Raw genomic sequence first — 22,442 nt, 5'->3', positions numbered from 1 at the left:
AGAGAGAGAGAGAGAGAGAGAGAGAGAGAGAGAGAGAGAGAACAAAGCAAACCAAGCTAAAGAAGGAGAAACTTTTATGTGACGGTATTTTCTCAGCACCTTCCACTGGTCGGATGCATAGGAGGAGGGCAACGAGAAGTCAGTCGTCTCCACTGGTCGAAATGGCAAAAGATATTCGGAGACGTCCTCCGGCGAGCATCCAGGAACTATTCGGAGACTCACTCCCGCATACAGATGCACTGCTTTTGGGAGTCATACTGCGTATTGTTTGCTGCAGATCACAAATATAGTCACTAAAACTATCGCAAATCAATTATTTCAACAACAAAAAATCCAAACCTAACTGCAAAATATCAACTTATGGGTTAATACAGGGGGCATGTAACCCCCAAGATTTTTTTAACTTAGTCTAGAGGTACAAAGCATTTTGATTGGTCTATCTCCTTCGGAGACGTCTCCGAAAAGATACTGCGCTCCCCTGGTCCTGGTCTGACCCTCCATTGGTCGTAAACCATGCTGGCCGCCATGACAGGTGGGCGGGGCTAGAGGGTAAAAACAGACCATAGGGAGTTGTATTACTGTAAAACTCTCTGTACCTTGGAGTAGTTACTCCAAGCTCTCAACGTAGGTAGGTAGGTAGGTAGGTAGGTAGGTACGTAGGTAGGTAGGTATGGGATAGGGGTAGGGAGGGAGGGGGGGAGGTTGGGCATGTGGAGGAGGAGGGGGGAGGGTATGTCAGACTCTGCTTTAGCTGTTCACAACTCACTCTCTGGCTCCACTGTTCCCTGATGCATGAGTCAGCATGACCGGCTTGTTTTACTTAACCAGCGACAGACGAGGAGCCAGAACCGTGTCTGGAAGGACGTTTCCGCTGTGCCGATGGAACCTGTGTTAATCGCAGGTTGAGGTGTGATGGAAATTTTGACTGCCCTGATCGGTCAGATGAACGGTTTTGCTGTAAGTAGCAGACAAAATGGAGAGCCTATATGGAAGCTCTGATAATTTAATTTGTTCTGGATCGATAACAACAATTTGTCAGTTTTTTTAATACTTACACACTGCACATTGCTACCATTACTACTACTACTACTACCATTAATTACCATCGCTACTACTTTTACCTAAAAGGCTGGAATGATATTTGGAAGTCTTCTTGATTTGTTTTCTTTTTGTTTTTTAACTTATATAATTTTCTATTTTCCTTTTTAACCTTGTTACATTGTATTGTGTGCATTGCATTCTGGGTACCTTTCACTCAGTCCATTCTATCTAGTTTGCGGACTGTAAGGTTTCAATGCATTAAGGTAGAATTATATTTCTATAAGACAATATACAATTCCTAAAAGCTTTTTAATGCATAGGCGTACGACCAGGGATAAAAGAAGTATGTGGCAGTCAGATTTGAAAACTTTTATTGTTGAAAATGACCCTACAAATAATTTGTTGAATTGTAGCTTTCAATAACTACCAATCAATGAACACTGGTTTCCTTCTCTTCAGTAAGAGAGACACATTGACATCGATCTACTCATAGCCTAAGCAACATAGGAATAATTTCACAGCATCAAATAAAAATAAAGAATTATAGTGAAAAGTAAGCCTTAAGTCTGTTGTGTCTCTGTAAAAGATTTTTAGAAGAAACAGTTAAGAAAAGTCCTTACTCCTGGAAAAAGAAGTTTGAGTTTTCGAACTTTCTGAGTAAACTATCAGTGTGAAGGCATCAACTGTGGATTTTTAGACAGATAATTTTCATCAGTTTTGTGGACAAGATTGTTCTATTGTTTTTTCTATCGTCGTTGCTCAGACCCTTTCTGCATGGAATGGTCCGTGTAAGGATTAATCTCTCGTGTAAGGATTAATCTCTAAACTCATCATGTCCAAAAAGAATTATGTTAGTAATAATGTTTCAGAGATCATGTTTAAAACTGGATGGTTTCATCTTTGACTGAATTTTTTTGGCGTGAAGCTCTTTTGTGTCAAATTCTCGTGGGATGCAGTTATATAAAATATTTTTTTTCACTCTCAGTTCAACTGTGCTGCATTGGTGTTTGGAAAAGTATCTAGATCGATATATATTGCTGTGTGGAAAATTGTCTACTCAGATTCTGGAATGCTGATCTGTTTCATTTTGTTGGTTATTGTATCTGTTTGACGTCTTCACCACAGTCGTATGTTTTTGTATCGGTATCTTGTTCTCATGGTACTCGTGTGCTGATTATATAATATAGTATCGTGCGATTTCTCGGAAACAAAACTTCATCGATGCTTCAAAGAGTAAAATCACCATTCATGCTATTCACATATCTGTTTGAATGGGGTTTTTTTTAACGAATAAATATGTGCATCAGCGACATTTGCTATTCAATATTCACAGTGCTATCCACTAAACGTTCTGTCCCATAATCATCAAGTACAAAGTATTTCTGTATTCACTTCAATAAGTGTAATTTTCAGAGATGCTGCATTTAAGCTGTTATTTTATGATGGATTGAGGAAAAAAATAGACCAAAATGCATTGTCTGTAAAAAAATTCACGAGGCATTCAAAAGGCACTGCCGTGTTCTTCAAATAGCAGTGAACGACGAAAAAATCGTAAATAATGAAAAGTTAAATCAAATGGATGCAGCTTCAGCTTGGAAAAACAGCAGAGGGGTCCTATGTTAGAACTTTCACCATTCTACTTTTGACTGAATTGGAGATTTTATGTTTGCGTGGTTGGAGGTTGCAATATGCGCAGTGATCTTGCTTTCTACTATTTCAGTTCCGGGTTTTGATTGTACACATTAATGTGATAATTTCCTTCTCTTTAACAAAAAGATGATAATTTAGGTCAATACACAAAGAAAGTGCAACGGGGCAAAGCAATTGCTCTCTGAACCTGGTCAGACAAGAATTCAGAATTTTCAAATAAAATATTATGAAATAACTTGTCTAAGAATGGAAAAAAAATCTTGTTTTAAAACTATAGAGGATTTTTCCATTTAAACTTTTCCAATGTAACTCATTTTAACACAATTGCATTCTAATAGATTTGAAATGGTTGTAATATAATATGCTGCTGAGCTGGCAATGTTTTGTGATATTAAAGCAATCCTTTAACCTCATAAAGAACAAATACTTAATTAAAATCTTATTTCTCTTTGTCATAAAGTCACTTTGCCAATATAAGGTTCTGGTGTTGCATACCCACGTGCACGCACACACACACGCACACTCACACACATACACACACACACACACACACACACACACACACACACACACACACACACTCACTTCAGCACACTATTTTGTCATGCCGTTGACTCTTAGATTTACCTATGTCTCATCCTGCGATTCTTTGTATTCCTATGCTAAAAAGTATCCTTGGAAAAGCTTGTGTTGTTTGAGTTTGATACCTCTACAAAAGATTTGTAGAGAAAAACTTCTCAACTTTCTCCTCCAAAAAGAAATCTGGGTGTTCAAATTTTTGGGGTGAACTTTCAGTCTGAAGGCATCAACTGTGGTTTTCTCTACATCTACTTCTCTTCAGGTTCAGTTGACAAGAGTGTCATTTTGTGTATTTTATTTTATATTTTCATTTTTTGTGGCTCAGACCCTTTCTGCATGGAATGGTCCGAGTAATGATTAATCTCTAAACTCATCCTGATATTATGACGTGTAATGTAATTTGTGTATAAAGAAGCTATCTGTGTTGAATCTCGTGAGTTTATTTCATCCTCATTTCCTTGTCCTATGTTCCAGCTGGCTGCGCCGAGGATGAGTTCACTTGCTCATCCGGAGAGTGTATCCCACGTGTGATCCAGTGTAACGGAGTGAGGGACTGCCTCGATGGATCGGATGAGAACAACTGCCCATCAAGTAAACACTTTAACCCGGCTTGTGTTTGCTAGATCGCAGTCACAATTTACACTCTATCATTTAATATAGTGACCCTTTTATGTCTTTTTATGTCTTTTGGTTTGTATAGTTCATAAAACACTTCTGAAAAATACGCTAGGGAGGAAGCATTTGGCAAGTTTGTCTCACTTTTTTTGTAAAAGGAACAAAAGAAAAATGGGTTGGAGGAGGTGTGTGTGTGGGGGGGGTGATAGCTACTCTCAATAACTGCCTCTTGTGAAGCTATGTTCTAAAGTTGAATGATGTTTAGATCTCCATCTTCTTCTTATGCTACATGTATTAATAACAAAAGTGTACACTTACAATGACAGAGTTCTAGCTCTACTTTTTTAGAGAACTGAGTTACACACTACACATTAGTAGCACAGCGATGCCCTGCACACTGTGTCAAAGGTTTGAGACAATCTGACCTGTATTTTTTGTTTTTTCAGTTTGATGCTTTCTTAACAAATAAAGTAATAATAATAAAAAATAACGTTTATATAGCGCTCATCCCTGATTAAAGTACACAGGCTCTGAGCGCTTTACAATACTATAAAACGTACAACAGTAACATGAAACATTGTGTTCTGATAAAAAAAAAATACCTCCAAATATTCATCTTATTAATTTAAAAACAGAAATGACTTCAGCGGTATTAAAAAGTGTTAGTGTAAGAGTGTGAATTTTTGTTAGCCCGTTTTCTCAAAACTGCTCATCATGGAGTTAAAACTGTGTCATTCTAAGAATGTGGAATTAATTGTTTCTCGTTGCAGCCCGCTGCAGTGCCGACGAGTTCCGTTGTCGCGACGGTTCCTGCATCAGCGCTCTCCTCCGCTGCGACAGTCGCGCCGACTGCCCAAATGGAGACGATGAATTCCGTTGCCGTAAGTGTTCCTGCCGGCACTGCCGTTTCTCTTCTTTTTTTTTGAAGTTTGACTTAACCCTTACAGCCGCGGTTGCGTATTTTTTCCCTCATGAGTTCTCGTTCCCTGAGCCCATTCACAAATATTTTCCCTACCGGCCACCAGGCACCTTGAAATGAGTGGGGAATGTTTACCATACTTTTAAAAAAATTGTCTCGGAAAAATATCTTCATGTTTTTTCTAAATTTTTTATCAAAAGAGTAGAGAAATTCTTTCTTTTTTTTTACATTAGTAAAAAACTGCTGATGCAATCAGTATTGGCTGAGCCTGAGGATTCAAGGACTGCGCAGCATTACTTGGGCCAGAGGGAAGTGAGGGTTAAAATAAGTCTGATGCTGTAAGGGTTAACTTGCAAAGATCAAGTATTCTAAGACAGATTAACCTCTTTAAGTTTGGAGAAGGAGGGGATGATGAATCAGTCATAAAAGGGACTGGACAGTGCACAACTGAATTCAGTCTCATATAAAAGATGCAGTATTCGGGACTGATATCCCTTTGCTTCTATTTTGTTTAAAAGAATCTTGTCGTGAGTAAGAGGTGAAAAAAACCAACAACCCCAGAACCCCCAGAAAAAACTACCTGTCTTAGAATGAGAAGATCTTTGCAGTCACTATTGGGCATGATATCCACCTGAAGCACTTCGAGAAAGATGCACCCTGTATTATTTCCATTCTGGAAAATTGAGCATCATCTCGAAAATTTAGAAACTACATAGGTTTCCTGTTCTTTTAGATGAACTTTCCTTTTCAAACACTAAGACGTGAATGGTGTATTCATTCCACCTGTTGCATTCTTTCAAAGGAAAAATGCAGAGAATGATTTTGAGTTTGGGAAATTTTTTTTTTTTTGCGTCTTGTATTTTAGGAATGTAAGAAGCTACATTGATAGTCACAAGATGTGCTGCACTCTTTCTCCCACTCATAGTCCTGATAGGTCCCATACTAAACTGTTTTTTGAACATTTAGTTTGAATGATGCTGACTTGCACTGGTTCTTTAGGATATAGGCTGGATTGAGGAAACTCTGTATGTTTTATTTTTTATTTGATTTTTTAGCAGTACTAGATATAGATTCGTCCAAAACTTTATTATCTAGTGAAATAGATTATCACATAAATGAATAGTAACTCAGTTGTTAGATTAGAATTTTTTTGTTTCTGAAATAATCATGGTGGCTTGTTTGATTTTTCTTTGGTCACTGGTAACCCTTTGCACTTACCGCATTTTCAAATTGATTTTGTCTTTTAATACGTAACCTTGCTACTTAATTCAGTTCATACTTGTTGTTTCTTACAGAGCTAATGCAATCTTAATCATGGTTTTTTTTACTCTTTGGTTTGACTTGCTACTTCAGTTCCCTGTAAAATGTTTCTTTAGCTCAAAGTAAACTGGAAAGTGATGTTCTGATAATTGGGCACAGAAAGAAAAAAATCTTTTTGCTTAAAAAGAAAAATCATAGTCTAGTTCTTTTGAGAAAATTTAATTATAGGCCTATCAATATAATCTCTCTGACTGTGTAAATGACTTTACAAAAATAAATGATATTACGTGTTTTATGTGCGTGTGTTTGTGTTTGTGTGTGTGTGTGTGTGTGTGTGTGTGTGTGTGTGTGTGTGTGTGTGTGTCTGTGTGTATATGTGTTGTGTTGTGTTTTTGTTTCCGTATGTCTGTGCCTGTGTGTCTGCATATCTAGGCATATATGTGTGACAGAATAATGCAGAGTTTCTATTAAGACAAAGCTCTCTCATGTAGTTGAAAGTGTCTCATAACATGAACTGAATAACTTTTCAAAAGGAAAACAACAAAAAAGAAACCCTAAAGCTGTGAAACCCCACAAAACAATTTAACACTCAAGAAAGATTGTTTTTCTCTTGATTGCAAACTTTTGCATGTAAGAAGTGTTTCCATGTTTGTTCAAGATGTCTTTATTTATCTGTTTATTTATTTTAATGAGGGGAAACAGTCTTTGTTCAGAACCATAAGAAGTCAAGGGTGATACACAGATTAATGTGTGTGACCTAAGACACTATCATTTCATGCTTTCTTAAGAGTTACTTGGCTACACCAGCAAGCTTGTAACATTTCAGATTTTATAGCAATGTTAATCTGCTAGTCCCATAATTATTTGGTGATGGTCAAAATATTAAATCGTACTTTCCTACCATCACTGTTTATAGCGTCAAAGCCATGCTTTCCGGGAGAGTTTCGCTGCGAACGTGGTCAATGTATTCCCATGGCGCAGCGCTGTGATCAAATCGTACATTGCCCCGACAATTCCGATGAGTTGGACTGTCGTAAGTTGCTGGTTGGGCCTCTTCTTGGCCAGGGTTCCTAGACTGGGTTGGATCAACAACAACAACAACAACAACAACAATATTCTACTAGCAGCTCTATATATACCTTCCGCAAAGCCACATCAAAATAGCAACGTGAAGAAAAGTAGTCTACTTTTGATATGATTATTTGTATAGGGAGATTGGAGATTGGGAAAATGAAACAAAAAAATTCACACTAAATAACTGAGGAAAAAGAAAATTATAATGATGTCTTTTAGATATGAAAGAAAAGCATTGGAACTCAGAGAATTATGTGGACTTTTTTCCATTCTATATTATAATGATTTCTCTTTATCTAAAGCGCTCGAGGGGATCATTTTATATAAATATCATATTCTAGTTTTAAAGAAAACGTAATATTTTTTTTCCCTTTACGGTGACTTTTGTAGTTAAAGTATTCTGGAGTGCAGAGAATTTTCTAAAGGGTTTTAATTTTCTATAATATATCTACCATTTTCCAGTTTTAAAGCTTTATTGCTGCTCTTCATTGTAAAAGGGGATGAATTCATCAAAATTCTGATCTCGTGTGCTATTTTGATGTTGGCATTCATATCAATTTTATGCTATACGTCATCATGGGGTTATTTTCCTGCTTGCGTATACATAATGCCCAATGCCCCTCCATCTGCATTTTGTATAATATATAGAATTGCCACTTGATCAGTTATAAATAAGTCATTTATTTGCTTTGTCATTTTAGCGCAACATAAAGGTACAACAACTTTGTTCAATTTTGACAAATAATTGGGAAGATTTCTGTTCATTTTTTTTTCCGTCTCCTCAAAATCTGGGAACCCTGCCTCCTCTACTACTTTGGTTTGTTTGTGCCAGCACCTGGCTTGACTCTACACTCGTCTGCAGCTAGCTGTGTGTGGCACTTTTCTTTGGAGACATTGAGAGAGAAAAAAAAAGCTTAAAAACTGAGCTCTAGTTGTTTCCCTTTTCCCCTGATTGCGCTTTTCCTGCTGCTGTTGTGCGTGTTCGTGCGTTCGCCGCAAAGTCAAAGCGATTGGCCGGCAGTCTGGCTGGTGCATTTGATATACCGTTTTCCTCGCAGGTCTTGTGTGTTCGCTTCCCCCAACCCACCCATGGCTGAACTGGCAGTATCAGTAATTGTGAAATCGTAATTTCTGCTTTGTGAATACGGGGTAATTGTTGCTGCCTAATATTACAGCAACCGCACTAGGCTCTTATTTCACTCTTTATTTGAGAAAAGAAGAGAGAATAGAATAAGATAAGCATGATAGAAGGGCAATAATACAATATGTTGTATGTTGTCTTTTTAATTTTTTATAAAAGGACAAGACGGAATAATGTTACTAAGTGTAAAGTTTATATTATTTTTTATGTGAATATGAAATGAGAATTTCATAAGTGGAGGGCTGTGAGATGTGGGAATGGTAGTCTACAAATTGCTAGTCATATTGAAGAAGCAGTAAAATGCCTGTAAAGAACTGTACTTTTTCAAGTGTAGCTTTTGTGTGCTTTCCTTATTCCATCATTGAGTTTGTCTGTGCTTCTGTCTTCATTTCACGTTTGTTCGCGTTTGATTTTCTTCATCTGTAGAACTCTTCGCTTTTAAAAAATCATTGTTGTTTATGTAGATGGCTTTCAAGTGGTTTGTTTTTAGCTTTTGTAGATTTTGTTTCCTTTTTTTTTCCTACTTTTTTTTTGCAGGCTCAATTTCTGTCTGTCTCTTTTTTTATGTTCTTGTTTTAGCTTTTATGACAGGCAAGAAACAAATATTTTTAAAAGTCTAGAGGAATCCTTAAAAAAACAACTTCATAAGACTGTCCACAAAAATTGAGTTTGGTTTAGCATTAGTTTTGGTTTGTTTTCTTGTTTCAAGTTTGTTTTTTCTGTGTTTTCTCCTTTGTTTTCTATTGAACTTCTTTGTTTTCCTTCTTTTTTAGAACCATATTTTATTAGCCTGGAAATGAGAGATCAAGCCCATGTGTAGACCCTTTTTAAAAAATGAAAGTTGAACATAATATACTCCTATTAATATCACTACAAACTAGTTATCCGACAACCTGCGGAGAGGCCTTTTTGTGAGATGATATTTGGGACCAAACGTGAAGTGAGATACAAGGAAACATAAGCCACTCACTTCTCCATAAACCATTTATCCCACTGTAAAGAAAAAAAGATAATAAGCCCTATAATTCAATGAACAATGAACTAATCAACAATCATACTCTAATCATTAACTTATTGATCTATATGATTGTGGACATTATACTTTTAGTCTATCATGAACTTGAGAAAAAAAAAGGGAAAATATTGCTTTAATGAAGTGTGTAAATAATACCCTTTTGACAGCAGTGTGTTAAAAGCCAGAAGTGTTTTGTCATTTTTAATGAACAATGGTCCAAAAGCATTAAATTACTGGTCCAGTGGTGATTTAAGCTAATTAAAGCACGCTTTTTTCGTTTTGTTTGAAATTTTGTTATCCATTCTGTTACAAGCAGGGAAAACCAAAATTTTTTTTTTATGAAAGACAATTTTTGAACAGTGGGATTATCTTAAGATTATCCCAAGGGACACAGTGTTGTAAGATATGCAGAATGGTGTTAGAGAATAATCATTAAAAAAAACAATACCTTGGTCAATTTTTCATAATTTTTAGGATGAATCAGACGAATAAGCCGTCGACTTAATGTTAAGTTAGGATAAATAGATCTTTTGAGGTGTCGATTGATACATTTATTTCATGATTCGCAAATCAAGTTATAACTGCATGTCAAATGATGACTAACTGAACTGCGTGATGTGCATGGTACTGTTAACAATTTTTTTAATGAATGATCAATATCGTGGTTCTTCTGATTCTGAAAGTTCTATTTCCAATATTTTCTCACAATTTGTGCTCTGCCTTGGCTCAAAAAGTGGTTGTGAAAGTTGTCGGAGAATTACTCCGCTGGTATATTATGGTTGTTGCCCTGACAGTTTGGCTTGAAAAGACTAATGCTGATATTGTAACATTTGGTATAAATAGACTGTTGTTTGGATACATTATAAAGTTATAAGTAATTTGGGACCTCCTCCCTAAAAAATAAAAATGTTTGAGGAAAGAAAGAACTCACTTTTCTTATTTTACCATTTAGAAGAGAAAGCCAGACTCAAAAGTAGTTGTTTGCTGTTTCTTCATCTAACTGGTTTGGTTTTCGTCCTCTTGAAAAGTTTGGATGAAATTTGTAGGACCATAGATCAACTATTGTGTGTGTGTGTGTGTGTGTGTGTGTGTGTGTGTGTGTGTGTGTGTGTGTGACTGTACGTGTGTGTATGTGTGCAGACAAAATGAACATGATTCAAGAGCATTCAAGGAGAACAAGTGTCAGGTTATTTAATACGTCTTTTCTTATTACACACAACTTCTCAGAAAGATTCCGCTTTCTTGATATAAGTTTTGCTTTAAGCATGAATGATTTATTTCAGTTCCTCATTTGATTTTTAATCTGCATTTTATAGTCCTGTTTGTTGAATAATGTACTGATATTAAAAGTACTAGCTATTAATATAATCTTAATTATGCTTTATTTGACTTCTTTTTTACTAAATTATCAAAAATCAAGTTACCTAATAATTCTTTGACTTTTGTATGTTTTAACTTTATTTGTCATTATTTTTTGTTTGAGATAATACTTTAACTTGATGCTTCGATGTTGGCTTGTGATTGCCAATAACAATTATTGTAATTATCTAATCTGTTTGAAGCATAACATGTAGGGAAAAGAAACACCAACATAACTCTCATATTATATAGGTTGCTAGCATTTTCAACTTTTGTATGAAATAACTTCTGCTGCTGTCTTGCTTTTGAGAACGAACTTATCAACGAGCAGAACTATAACAAAAAAATTAGTGATATTATTAGGTTCGGCATATTTCACCTGCGTCAATGAAATGTTATTCCACCCTTTACCTCGGTGAGTGGACAGATGCTACCTCTCTCCGGTGATGAATCAAATAAACCCGTTCTACGCCTAAGAGGGTTTTTAAAACTTCCACAAAAGCAATGTTAAAATGGACATTTGTCTTTTCAGCCTGCAGAGATGACCAGTTCACCTGCCAGGATGGAAGCTGTATCCCCAACAACCAGATGTGCGACTCTTTCCCCGACTGTGCCAACAACGAGGATGAGGACCCAGAACTCTGCTGTGAGTGTGCCCATGACCTGTCCCCGGAGGTTTTATGCACCCCGCATAATTTAGCATAATTTAACAATTTTTTGCATAATTTCTGATTATTTTCCTTAACCATTCTTTGCTAAAACTTATCAACAGAATCGCAAAATTTCACTTTTTTCGGCTCAGTTTGCATAATTTCAGGATTTTTTTGCATAAAACTGCGGTGACAGCATGACGTCATTGAATGCGTATCCTCTTTTTCCTGCTCTTGTAGAACTGGAGGAAAAAATGAAATATAGTTGTCTTGCTGCTGTCAAATTGGAAAATAAAATCAAAGATAATTATCACATTTTGTCTTCCAAAGTTTGGTAACTCTAATAGCTAAAGTGTCCTTGACAACAGAAAAAAATAAGATATTTTGTGCCTTTAATCAATGTTTTTCAGTAAAATTCATAAGAAGATGTGTTTTTATATTGACATGAAAGGAGTGGAACTAAAAAACAAAAAATTCAATAAAAATTGCCAAATGGGGAGAAAAATGCCTGTTTTTCCGATCTCATTATTTTTACGAGCGCCTTATTTCACCACGATGCCTCACATAGACTGTGAAAGATCTTGTCAGTATGTTAGTGTTTAAGCGCCTATAAATGGCAGCTTGCACTGTATACTTCCCAGGAAGTTGAGGTTGTTTCAGAATGCTCTCGAGATCTGCTGGGGTAATAGTTTAGATTGTGAAGCGCATAGAGCTTGCAGTTGAGCGGGGATTAGCGCTATACAAATGCTATCTATTATTATTATTTTGTCACAATACTTCACACTTCTGTACTGTGTGATGCCCCACATTTTGTCACAACACTTCACACTTCTGTACTGTGTGAGGCCTCACATTTTGTCACAACACTTCACACTTCTGTACTGTGTGATGCCTCACATTTTGTCACAACACTTCACACTTCTGTACTGTGTGATGCCTCACATTTTGTCATAACACTTCACACTTCTCTACTGTGTACTTCCTCACATTTTGTCACAACGCTTCACACTTCTCCGCAATTTACTTCCAGTGCCCACAGTGCCCCCCACTTGCCCCGAGGGTCTGTTCCGCTGTGACTCTGGGATCTGCATCGACGCTCGTCGCCGCTGTGATGGCACCTCTGACTGCTTCGACGGCACCGATGAGGAAGGCTGTGGTGAGAACTCATGCTGACTTACTGACTGACTGACTGACTGACTGACTTACTGACTGACTGACTGACTGACTTACTGACTTACACAATCAATGAGTTGAGGAGGGGAGGTCAATCCATAATCTTCCAACATAGACCTCAACACGTGCCCCTCAATCAACATCTCAACCGAATTGGAGTAAAGCAGTCAGTATGCTGGCTGCCCACTATGTGACTACCCCTCAGAGACAGTGGAATATCATCTGCTATTCTGTAGAAAACTAACTGATCTGAGGTGATGTGTTCTTCCCAAGCTACCCCACACATCTAACTGCCTCTACTCCTCAAGACAACAATTTTAGAACACACATGCATCTATTACAGAATGCCATCATGCAGAAGAGTGAAGCTCCCTGCACCGTCAGGTACACAAGGCAGAGAGCAGTGGACGTCACGCTAGTCTGTCCCTGGCCAACTCCTCTATCATTGTGATTGCCTCACCCTTAATTGTACTGCCAGTTGGTCTACCTCTTCTTCTTTTTCCATTTGACCTCCAATACCCTGAGAACTTACACTGCTATTTATCATTCAGTATTCTGTTTCTTATCTCTTCTCCTGAGACTGCTGTGTTATGGTAGGCTCTCCACCATTTCACACAGAAGACAAGAATCTGATTCCCAAGTGGAGATGTTGTGTATTTGATAGAGTATCTCCTTCTCCATTAGACCTTCTCTGAGAGGAGGTACTGTATCCCACTCGACCTGGGTTGACCCTAACAGGCAGGGTGGGGCTACATTGGAATTCAGAAAACTAAATGTACTATCTTGTATTTTTTTCAAATGTTCTTTTAATTTTTTTTACTCACTAGTTCACCATCTTACAAGTAAGTTAAACATGTGAAAATAATTTACAACTTCAAGGAAGCAATGCTGTTTAGTAAAACAAGTCTAAGAAAACGTAAAGCCACTTTTAGTGGCTTTTTGTATGACCTAGAATGTGGGAAGAGGACAAATGATCCACAGCATTATATTCCAAATGAGGTGTAGAACTTGAACGGAGCAAGTTTTTCAGTTCTGTTTTTAACATTCGTTGTAAACTATGCCAATCATGTTACAGAATTATACTGGCGCTCATATGACCTTATGCAGTTGTGAGCGCCGTAAAACCTTTACTAAAACAAAAACAGAATTGTAGTGTGAGAAATTGTCATTTATTTCAGTGGTGACCTGCAGTCCCGCTCAGTTCACCTGTGATGATGGCCAGTGCATCGACATCAGGAGTCGCTGTGATGATGTGACTGACTGTCGCGATGGATCAGATGAAGTTGGCTGCCGTAAGTGTGTCAATCTAATCTATCACTTTGTGCGTCTTGGCTGTTCATCTTACCACTTTGAGGTCGTTTGGCACAGTAATGCGCCGGTGAAAATAATCCGTTCCGGTCACCTGGCACTGTTCTGCGTTAGGACCAAGAAGTCCGTTGGAGTCACTCTCCTGGCTGGGTGACCAGATGGGGTATTTTGTACTGCTGGCTGTGTACAGCGAAGTGTTAAAGCAATATATACGTAATACAGCTTTATCCTCCTCCTAAGTGATCTAAATTGTGTTGATGGAAGAGGAAAAACACTGACATTTTAAACAAAATTGTCAGGTAATAATAATAATAATAATAATAATAATAATAATAATAATAATAATAATAATAAATAGCTTTAATTGTATAGCTGAAATCCCTGCTCAACAGCAAGCTCTATGCGCTTCACTATCTGCACTATCAGGTGTTATTGTTCGTCTAATGTAGAATTAATCTGTTAAAGATATTGAGATTTATTGTTATAAGAGTTATTATGTCAATGAATATGAGGTCATAGTTTCCAACTTGATGACAGTGGGTGGTTAGAGGGTGCCACTGAGCTCTAATAAACATATTCCTTCAATTTCTCTTTGCAGCCTGCAAGGCCAATGAGTTTGAGTGCACCAGCGGTCAGTGTATCCCCGCCCAGCTCCGGTGTGACCGACAGTTTGACTGCAGGGACAGGAGTGATGAGGACGACTGCCGTAAGTGCTGAATATATCGTAATAACAGATGTTATGACCTGGTGAAAGTAAGCTCTCTTCAGTTTTTGGGCATGTGGATTATTCCAGTTTTTGGGAATATGGAATTATTTCAGTTTTGGGGCATGTGGATTATTCCAGTTTTTGGGAATATGGAATTATTTCAGTTTTAAGGCATGTGGATTATTCCAGTTTTTGGGAATATGAAATTATTTCAGTTTTTGGGCATGTGGATTATTCCAGTTTTTGGGAATATGGAATTATTTCAGTTTTGGGGCATGTGGATTATTCCAGCTTTTGGGAATATGGAATTTTTTCAGTTTTTGGGCATGTGGATTATTCCAGCTTTTGGGAATATGGAATTTTTTCAGTTTTTGGGCATATAGAGTTATTGATATCATCTGAAAAATTATTCATTTGTCTTGCTTTCTATGAAAAAAATAGCTAGATCTATCTGTCTTGAATAGAAGTCGAGATATTTGCAATTCAAGGAGGTGGGTATCACCTGGTGTGAGAGGGGGAGGAGGAGATTGCTATAGTAAATGACACATGTTGTGGAGAAAACATAAATTCTGTTTGTTTGGTTTTTTTTATACCATTCTATTGCTTTTATCTTTGGGAACAAATTTGCCTAGGTTGTACTTCCATTCTTTATAATTCAATCTTTTATTGAGAATATGAACTTCTAATCAAATGATGAATTGTGTTTGAAGTAATTCTGTGTTTGGAATGATGTTGTTGTTGTTGTTGTTGTTATCGATCCAGCAACTGCTGGGCTCTCGCCCTTCCATCCAATGCCATGTAGTGATAAGTGCAGGTTTATTGCAGTTGCTGTAATGTTCCGTAGAGTATGTTGTCAAAGTTAGGTCTCGGAGGGACTGTGTTTGGAGTAAATAGAATAATTCTTTCATACTCATTTCCCTGTCCTTGTGTTCTCATCCTCAGCATGCAGAGACGAGGAGTTCAGGTGTGGGAACGGACAGTGTCTGGACCAACGCCGCGTCTGTGACCGCCGGCCAGATTGTACCGATGGAAGCGATGAGCTCAACTGTGGTAAGTGAAGCTTTAAGTTATTTCATTTGACGTGAGTGCCTTCATTAGCTCACCTGTACCCAAGTTATTTCATTTGACGTGAGCGCTTTCATCAGCTCACCTGTACCCAAGTTATTTCATTTGACGTGAGCGCCTTCATTAGCTCACCTGTACCCAAGCTACAAAATCTCTCACAGTTTCAGGCCACATTGCAGGATAGCAGACCGAGTATCGTAGCTCAAGCTTTCGGCAAAAAATCTTGTTTTTAAAAAACAATATTCCAAGACCCTGGGAAGGGGCACATACCCTGTAGAAATTACAGAGTTGTGCATGCAACTATTTTGTAAAAATAATATTTGAATAGAATTTGAATTCCACGTATTGCTGATGGATATAGTTGTGAAAAATTAGTTTTTTGTTCCTCCTGTAAGATTTTAAAAAATGATGTTTTATGATTGTTCTATTTCTCTGTGACATATCATGCCATACTGTAAAGAGTGGATGTCACTTTGCTGAAAACCCCAACTGAGCATTGTTGAACTTGCTTTACTTTGGGAGTTTTCAACGCTCTCCACAAACTTGCATTAGTCTTATCGGAGATGTGCTTTAGATTCAGAGTACTCTTATCTTGAATAACCTTTCAGGATTTATCGGAGAGTTAAATCCCGCGCCCCCTCACAAATTATACCATGACAGTGACAACTTTATGACAAGCAATTGCTTGTGAGGATCACTGAAGAAATTACACAGGCACAGGCTTACCGTGGCTCAGATGTGCACAGCATTATGAATGAGGCAACTGGAGCTTACATTTGAAACATATTATAAAATGTATATGACAGTTAGACAAAATGGCTAGGGACAGACGATTTATCTGTAATTTTGAGAATTCGCTCCAGAATTTAGATTCCTTTTAGAATCTTTACCTTAATTCATAAGAGGTGATTCTTTCAAGCATTGTGTGTGCCCTTGGTAAAAGAGGTTACGGTGTTTTGAAAGATGGAATGATTGTTTTTGACTCTGAGATTTCTAGATTTAGTACTTAAGACTTTTTGGTGTTTTTAAAAATTAAATTGCAGACAAGTGCCGCAGAAATGAATTTGAGTGTGCTGATGGAACTTGCATTGATGCTCGCTACAAGTGTGATCGTTTTGTGCAGTGCCCTGATGGTTCTGATGAGTTCAACTGCAGTAAGTGAAACATTCTTCTTTTGCTTTTTTTTTTGTAAATGGCTGCATAGTTGTTTTTACTTTGTTTCATCTTTTTCTGAGTCCTGTTTAGCATTATTTAATTTAAATAATAAAGATTGTAATGTTTAACTTGCTCGTAATATCTTCAAAGGAAGAACTAAATTAAAACAGAACTGTTTCTGGTTAGTCAAAGCTTTGACAGAAAATAGGAGAAAATCCAATGAAAATTGTGATATGCAAGGACTATATACCTGTAAAAATGGGCTGTCTCACAGATTTTGTACATACTTACGAATTTGTAATTATAGTTAGGTATTGCTTTCTAAATGTTAACGTAAGTTTCATTCTGACCAATCTTAATGTTGTAGAGCTCGCCCATGATGATGGGTGCAGAAAGCCTTTATCATGATCTGTCCACACACACCCATCCTTTATCATGATCTCTCCACACACCCATCCTTTATCATGATCTGTCCACACACCCGATACATCTTCAGGCTGTAACCCCAGAGAGTACCGCTGCGCCAACGGACAGTGTGTGGCCGAGGGATCTCGCTGCAACCAGAGACAAGACTGCTTTGACAGCAGCGATGAGTTGAACTGCGGTGAGAATCTAATTGGGCTTTTCTTCTTTCTCGCTACAGAGACACCAGCATTTGCTCACTTAATTATTCATCTTCTACTTGTGTGTGTGTGTGTGTGTGTGTGTGTGTGTGTGTGTGTGTGTGTGTGTGTGTGTGTGTGTGTGAATTGAGCACCTTTTTTTGAGGAGAATAAATGAATTTTTTTTGTAATTGAAGGCAGTCACAGCAAGAGCAATTCTTCATTGGGGTTTTTTTTTTCATCCATTGTCTCTTTCAATCATTGTTTGTTTGTTGTTTTTTCTGTTAATTTTTTCAATACTTGGGTTTTTTCTTCTTCTTTTGTTAACTCTTTGGTCATTGATTTTTGCTACCTCTTTCAGTCATCGCTTGTTGTTCTTTTATAACTCTTTCAGTCATGGTTCTTTTCCTTCTTTTAACCCTTTCAATGATTGTTCTTTCCCTTCTGTTAACTCTATCAGTCATGGTTCTTTTCCTTCTGTTAACTCTTTCAATGATTGTTCTTTTCCTTCTGATAACTCTTTCAATGATTGTTCTTTTCCTTCTGTTAACTCTTTCAATGATTGTTCTTTTCCTTCTGATAACTCTTTCAATGATTGTTCTTTTCCTTCTGTTAACTCTTTCAATCATTGTTCTTTTCCTTCTGTTAACTTTTTCAATGATTGTTCTTTTCCTTCTGTTAACTCTTTCAGTGGCCGAATGTAGAGAAGACCAGTTTACCTGCGGAGATGGTGAATGTATTGACCGCCGCAGGACCTGTGACGGCCGAGCAGACTGCCGTGACCGCTCAGATGAAGCTGATTGTCGTAAGTACATTTACTTATTTGTCACTTCTCTATTCTTAACTTTACCTTTTTCCTTCCGCTGAAACCGCTCGGTGTAGTGGGGAGAAGCGAGGATTTTTTGTAATTTATGCATTCGTTGAATCTTAGCCTTAATAAGGTGTACCATCTTATGTTTTCTAGTCTTTTCTCTTCTTTGATTTGTTATCATACATGTTCTTTTTTCTTCTCAACATCTTGGATGACTTCATCCTGACTTACAGAGTTGTTTTTTTCCCCTTGCCTTGTCTGTTATTTTCTGGTAGTTGTTTTTTCCTGATTTTATTACATTTTGTCGTTCGTTTATCTCATTCTAGTTCATCATATTAGATCTATGTCTATACATTGTTGGCTAGCTGTTCAAATGTCCTTAGCCCAGAAAGTAAAATTTCTCAGGAGAGAGAAAAAAAAAATTTCAGTTCTTTTACTTTTACAAATTGTACTTATTAGATTATGTATCTTTTCTGGCTTTTTTCAACATTAAGAATAATAATTGAATTCCAATCGAATTGTTCTCAAGCGTATTACGCTACCAATACCACAGATTCAGAAAGTGTTATAAATGAAAAAATGCAAAGTTTTGGGCTTGGCACATTTAAACAACTGGCTGATGACATTCTCTTTTGTAGGGAATGTTTGAATTTTTGTGACCACGACTTAAGAGGCACCTTCAACATAGTTGGGGCTTTCTTTGTTCAGATCACTTTCATTTCTGTCTCCTCTGTTTGAAATTATCATGAACACAGTATTGTATAATTATGTATTGACAAGTTTAATTTCACCTCAAAAGCCAATGAATTAAGAATTATTCTCACGTGTTTGGGAGAATACCATTTCATTTGTTTAAGGTGGGGAAATTTACCCAAAGGACAATCTACCTTGCTTTTCTTGATTTTGTGTTTCGCAAACTACAGAATAATAATCAGAAAACGTATTCATATTACTTTTGTGAAAACCTTATAGTAATAGCTGCTCTTTGTTTTATGCTTGCATGGTCATCATTGACTCTTTGCTCTATGTATTTCTTTGTTTCAAGCCTAAGGCTATAGCTTCCTTAATGTTTCGCCCTCGATGTCCTTATCATAGTTCTTGTGTCTTACTTTGAGCTTCACTTTGAATGATGGTACTGTATTTTATTTCTTTGCTTGTCAATGTGCAGGTCGGCATGAGGTTTTCATAAAGATATTATTATTCTTTGCCTCAACTATGCTGCTAAAAGTTTTATTTTTTGCAGAGCTGAATTAATGCGTATCTACTGATAATTATTTAAACCTCGAGAGTCCATTTATATTTTTGTTGGTGACTGATAAAACGGCTGCTTTTTATGCAGACACCAAAAGGGGGGGAAATGAGAAAGTTGAAAAAAACAAAGCAGCATCATAATTCAGAAACATAGATCATGTGAAATAATGTCATTGGTGAGAACTTGTAGCTGATAAGTAAACTGTGTTGATGTTCATTGTGAGGTACTTGATATATGTAGATTGTCCTGCTATTCAGCGTTGAAGGATTACTTATGGAAGAACAGGATGATAATAATGTTATAGATGACAAGAAACAGAAGAAAGATTTCCCTGAATCTTTCCTAATAAATGCGAAGGAATAATCACTGCATAGGCATCTCAAGATACAACTTCAACTGAGTTGTACAGAATGCTGAAAGATATGAAGTGAATTGTGACGGTTAATTACGTCACGGACGAATGGATTCCCTTTTGCTGATTCTTCATTCTTTTACACTTGCCCTGGGCTGGCTGGGGTCCTCTCGCTCGCTGCCCGTTATTTCAGCTACCCCTCCCTCCCAAGAATGTCTCCCGGGTCAATTTAGGTGTTCCAACGGTCAATGCGTGGACGCAGGCTTTCGTTGCGACGGTCAGGCAGACTGTTCCGATAGCTCTGACGAGCAAAACTGCAGGCGTAAGAAGACTGATGTATTTGTGTGTTCGTCTTTGTCCCTCACAACTGGACACACACATACATGGTGTCATTGTGTCCCCCCCCCCCCTCGCCCCCGTCGAGTGGCAGGTTCTAGAGCGTCTAACACCACACAAGCTTTTCGCTGGATTGCCCCCCCCCCCCCTCCATTATCATCACCAGTGCGTCTTTGTGTTTCTGCAAGTTTCATTTGCCTACACTCCCCGTGTCGTTTTTCGCCACACCTTGGAATGTTTCCCCCCAATATAATATACAACGTTAACTTACAATCGTAGACCTTATAATAATATTATTAACATGAAACAATGGCATCGACTTATTTCAAAATTCTCTTTGAAAGACCGTAATGGCTTCGGAGTACTGACGTACATAGGAATACCATTCACGTACATAGAAATACCACTCAGTTCTAAAAGGAAAACGAGCCTTAATTCTATTCACCCCTTTTGAAGATACAATTGATGGAGCCATATGAAGGGTAGATTAATTATAATTGAATGTTCAGTGTCTTTTTGGCATTCTGGATTGCTCCAACACAATATGATTAATATTATGGCGTCTTTTGTGTTTTTCCTTAAACAGTGTACCACAAGGCGAATCACACCCTTAAAAATAGTTAAATGAATTAATTGAATATTGTGTAGGCTTACTAGTACAGTCTTTGATCTTCTTTGAGAACTAGACATCAGTGGACTTAATTGATAATCTCCGGCACGCAATACTACTTGTCATATTATACTTAAACCGACTTGTCGCATCCTGCGGGTTTTTTTTTTTTTTTTTTTTTTTTTTTTTTTTTGGGGGGGGATTATTGGGGGGGTTAATGGGGTGTTTAGACATCAAACGGAAAAGAAAACTCTCCTGGAATGTAAACTCTTTGATTTCACTACTGTAAGAACATAAGAACACAGCATTGTTGTCTCCCAGAATCCCCTCTATCATATTGTGAGCGCCATTTTTAATAAAAGTTAAAAGTTGCATTGCCTTAACTTTGTGGTTACGCCGCTGATTATGTTTGCTTAACAGGCCGCTATTTTGTTGCTTTTGTCTTTTATTTTGTTAACTTTACACAAATTCATCTCTTGTTCTTTTTGCGTCATAGACTTATGTCCTAAATCCTAGATCGTGCACTGTGGTGTACTTCCGGTTCACTATGGAACGCGCCGTTTGGGCGAAACGTTGGACACGGCCGATTAGATACTGCTCGTTCTCGGTAACCTATCTGTACGTCGTGTTTTACAATCGTATCTATACGACGTGAGAAACTCTGTGCCAGCACTTTCCAAAGAGGAAATTTACTCGTTAATCCGATCCGTAGGCTTTGCATAGCAGTCTGTCAAAATGATTTTTTTGAGAAATACTGAAAGTTTCAAAGAGATCTCCGTACTAGAAGTATTCTAAAATGTGAAGAATACAACCCCGGGGGTACAAAAAGACACCAGGGCGTACGGATAGGGTTTTAAAATATTTGAGAGTGAAGAGTGGAGTAGGTCTTGACAGTACACGATCTAGGAGTACAAAAGTCTAGATTTTCTTTACATCTTGAGTTCCTGAATCTGCAACACGCTTCGTCTTCTGCTTTTATTGTTTTGTTTTGGGTTTTTTGTTCTTTTTTTCAGTGGACATTTAATGCTAATGTGCTTCGCAGTTTAATACATTTTGTACATTGATTTTATGAGTTAATGCTTTTTCCACATGTTTGTTTACTTCATACTGTCTGTAGAGAATATTATTGGCAATGGTATGACATGATTATTTTGTTGACTTCAGATGTTACGTTTCTCTATACTGGCATTGGCATTTTCAAGGCTTGCTTTTCAAAAACTTTTCCCCCCTTGGTTTTTGTTGTATTGGATCTGCGAAATTCGAGTTTACTGATACCAAGGTGACATTATTTATTCATCAGCTTGTCATGTTTTTTTCTGCTTTTTATGCTTATTAATTCTGCAGCTTTTGCAAGTTTTGGTTTCTTGAAAACAGCTTTGCCTGACTGCTGTCCGGGTGGAAAGCTACACCGTACTTGAAAAATGTGTCTGGCTTTTTTAAAAATCATGTTACAGTGGTGTTCACTTACAACAAACTGGAAACTAACTGAATTTTGAGTTAGTTTTCGTAAACAGTGCTTGTTTATCCACATCAATGTTGAAAGTAAAGTGGAATTTAGCTGACAGTGGGGCTGCTATCAAACTTGTTTGAAGAGGATGATTTATGAATCGTAGGCCATTTTCTTGTAAGTGGACTCCTTTGTGCTTTTTTTTCACTCTGCTCCCAGTGATGTGGCGTTGGTTTCTGTGAGCGATGTTGTGATCATTTATGTGAACTCAAAACAAACTGGTCATTACTATTTATATGACGTAGTTGTTTCCAGGAAAATA

General features: G+C 37.4%; 1 protein-coding gene across 1 annotated transcript in view; it reads left to right on the top strand.

Moving 5' to 3' along the window:
- LOC101847382 (basement membrane-specific heparan sulfate proteoglycan core protein) overlaps positions 1-22,442 on the top strand; it is a gene marked incomplete at its 5' end in the record, with an annotated part of 125,383 nt that overhangs the window by 11,612 nt on the left and 91,329 nt on the right. Inside the window, 12 exon segments of the mRNA XM_013089265.1 lie at positions 829-957; positions 3,745-3,861; positions 4,656-4,766; positions 6,981-7,097; positions 11,186-11,299; positions 12,334-12,459; positions 13,655-13,768; positions 14,383-14,490; positions 15,433-15,540; positions 16,599-16,709; positions 17,207-17,314; positions 18,004-18,117. Coding sequence (XP_012944719.1) covers positions 829-957; positions 3,745-3,861; positions 4,656-4,766; positions 6,981-7,097; positions 11,186-11,299; positions 12,334-12,459; positions 13,655-13,768; positions 14,383-14,490; positions 15,433-15,540; positions 16,599-16,709; positions 17,207-17,314; positions 18,004-18,117 — 1,377 coding nt within the window.

This window comes from Aplysia californica, unplaced genomic scaffold (genome assembly GCF_000002075.1).
Source record: "Aplysia californica isolate F4 #8 unplaced genomic scaffold, AplCal3.0 scaffold00912, whole genome shotgun sequence".
NCBI lineage: Eukaryota > Metazoa > Mollusca > Gastropoda > Aplysiida > Aplysiidae > Aplysia > Aplysia californica.
This window is presented reverse-complemented; position numbering and strand designations above follow the sequence as displayed.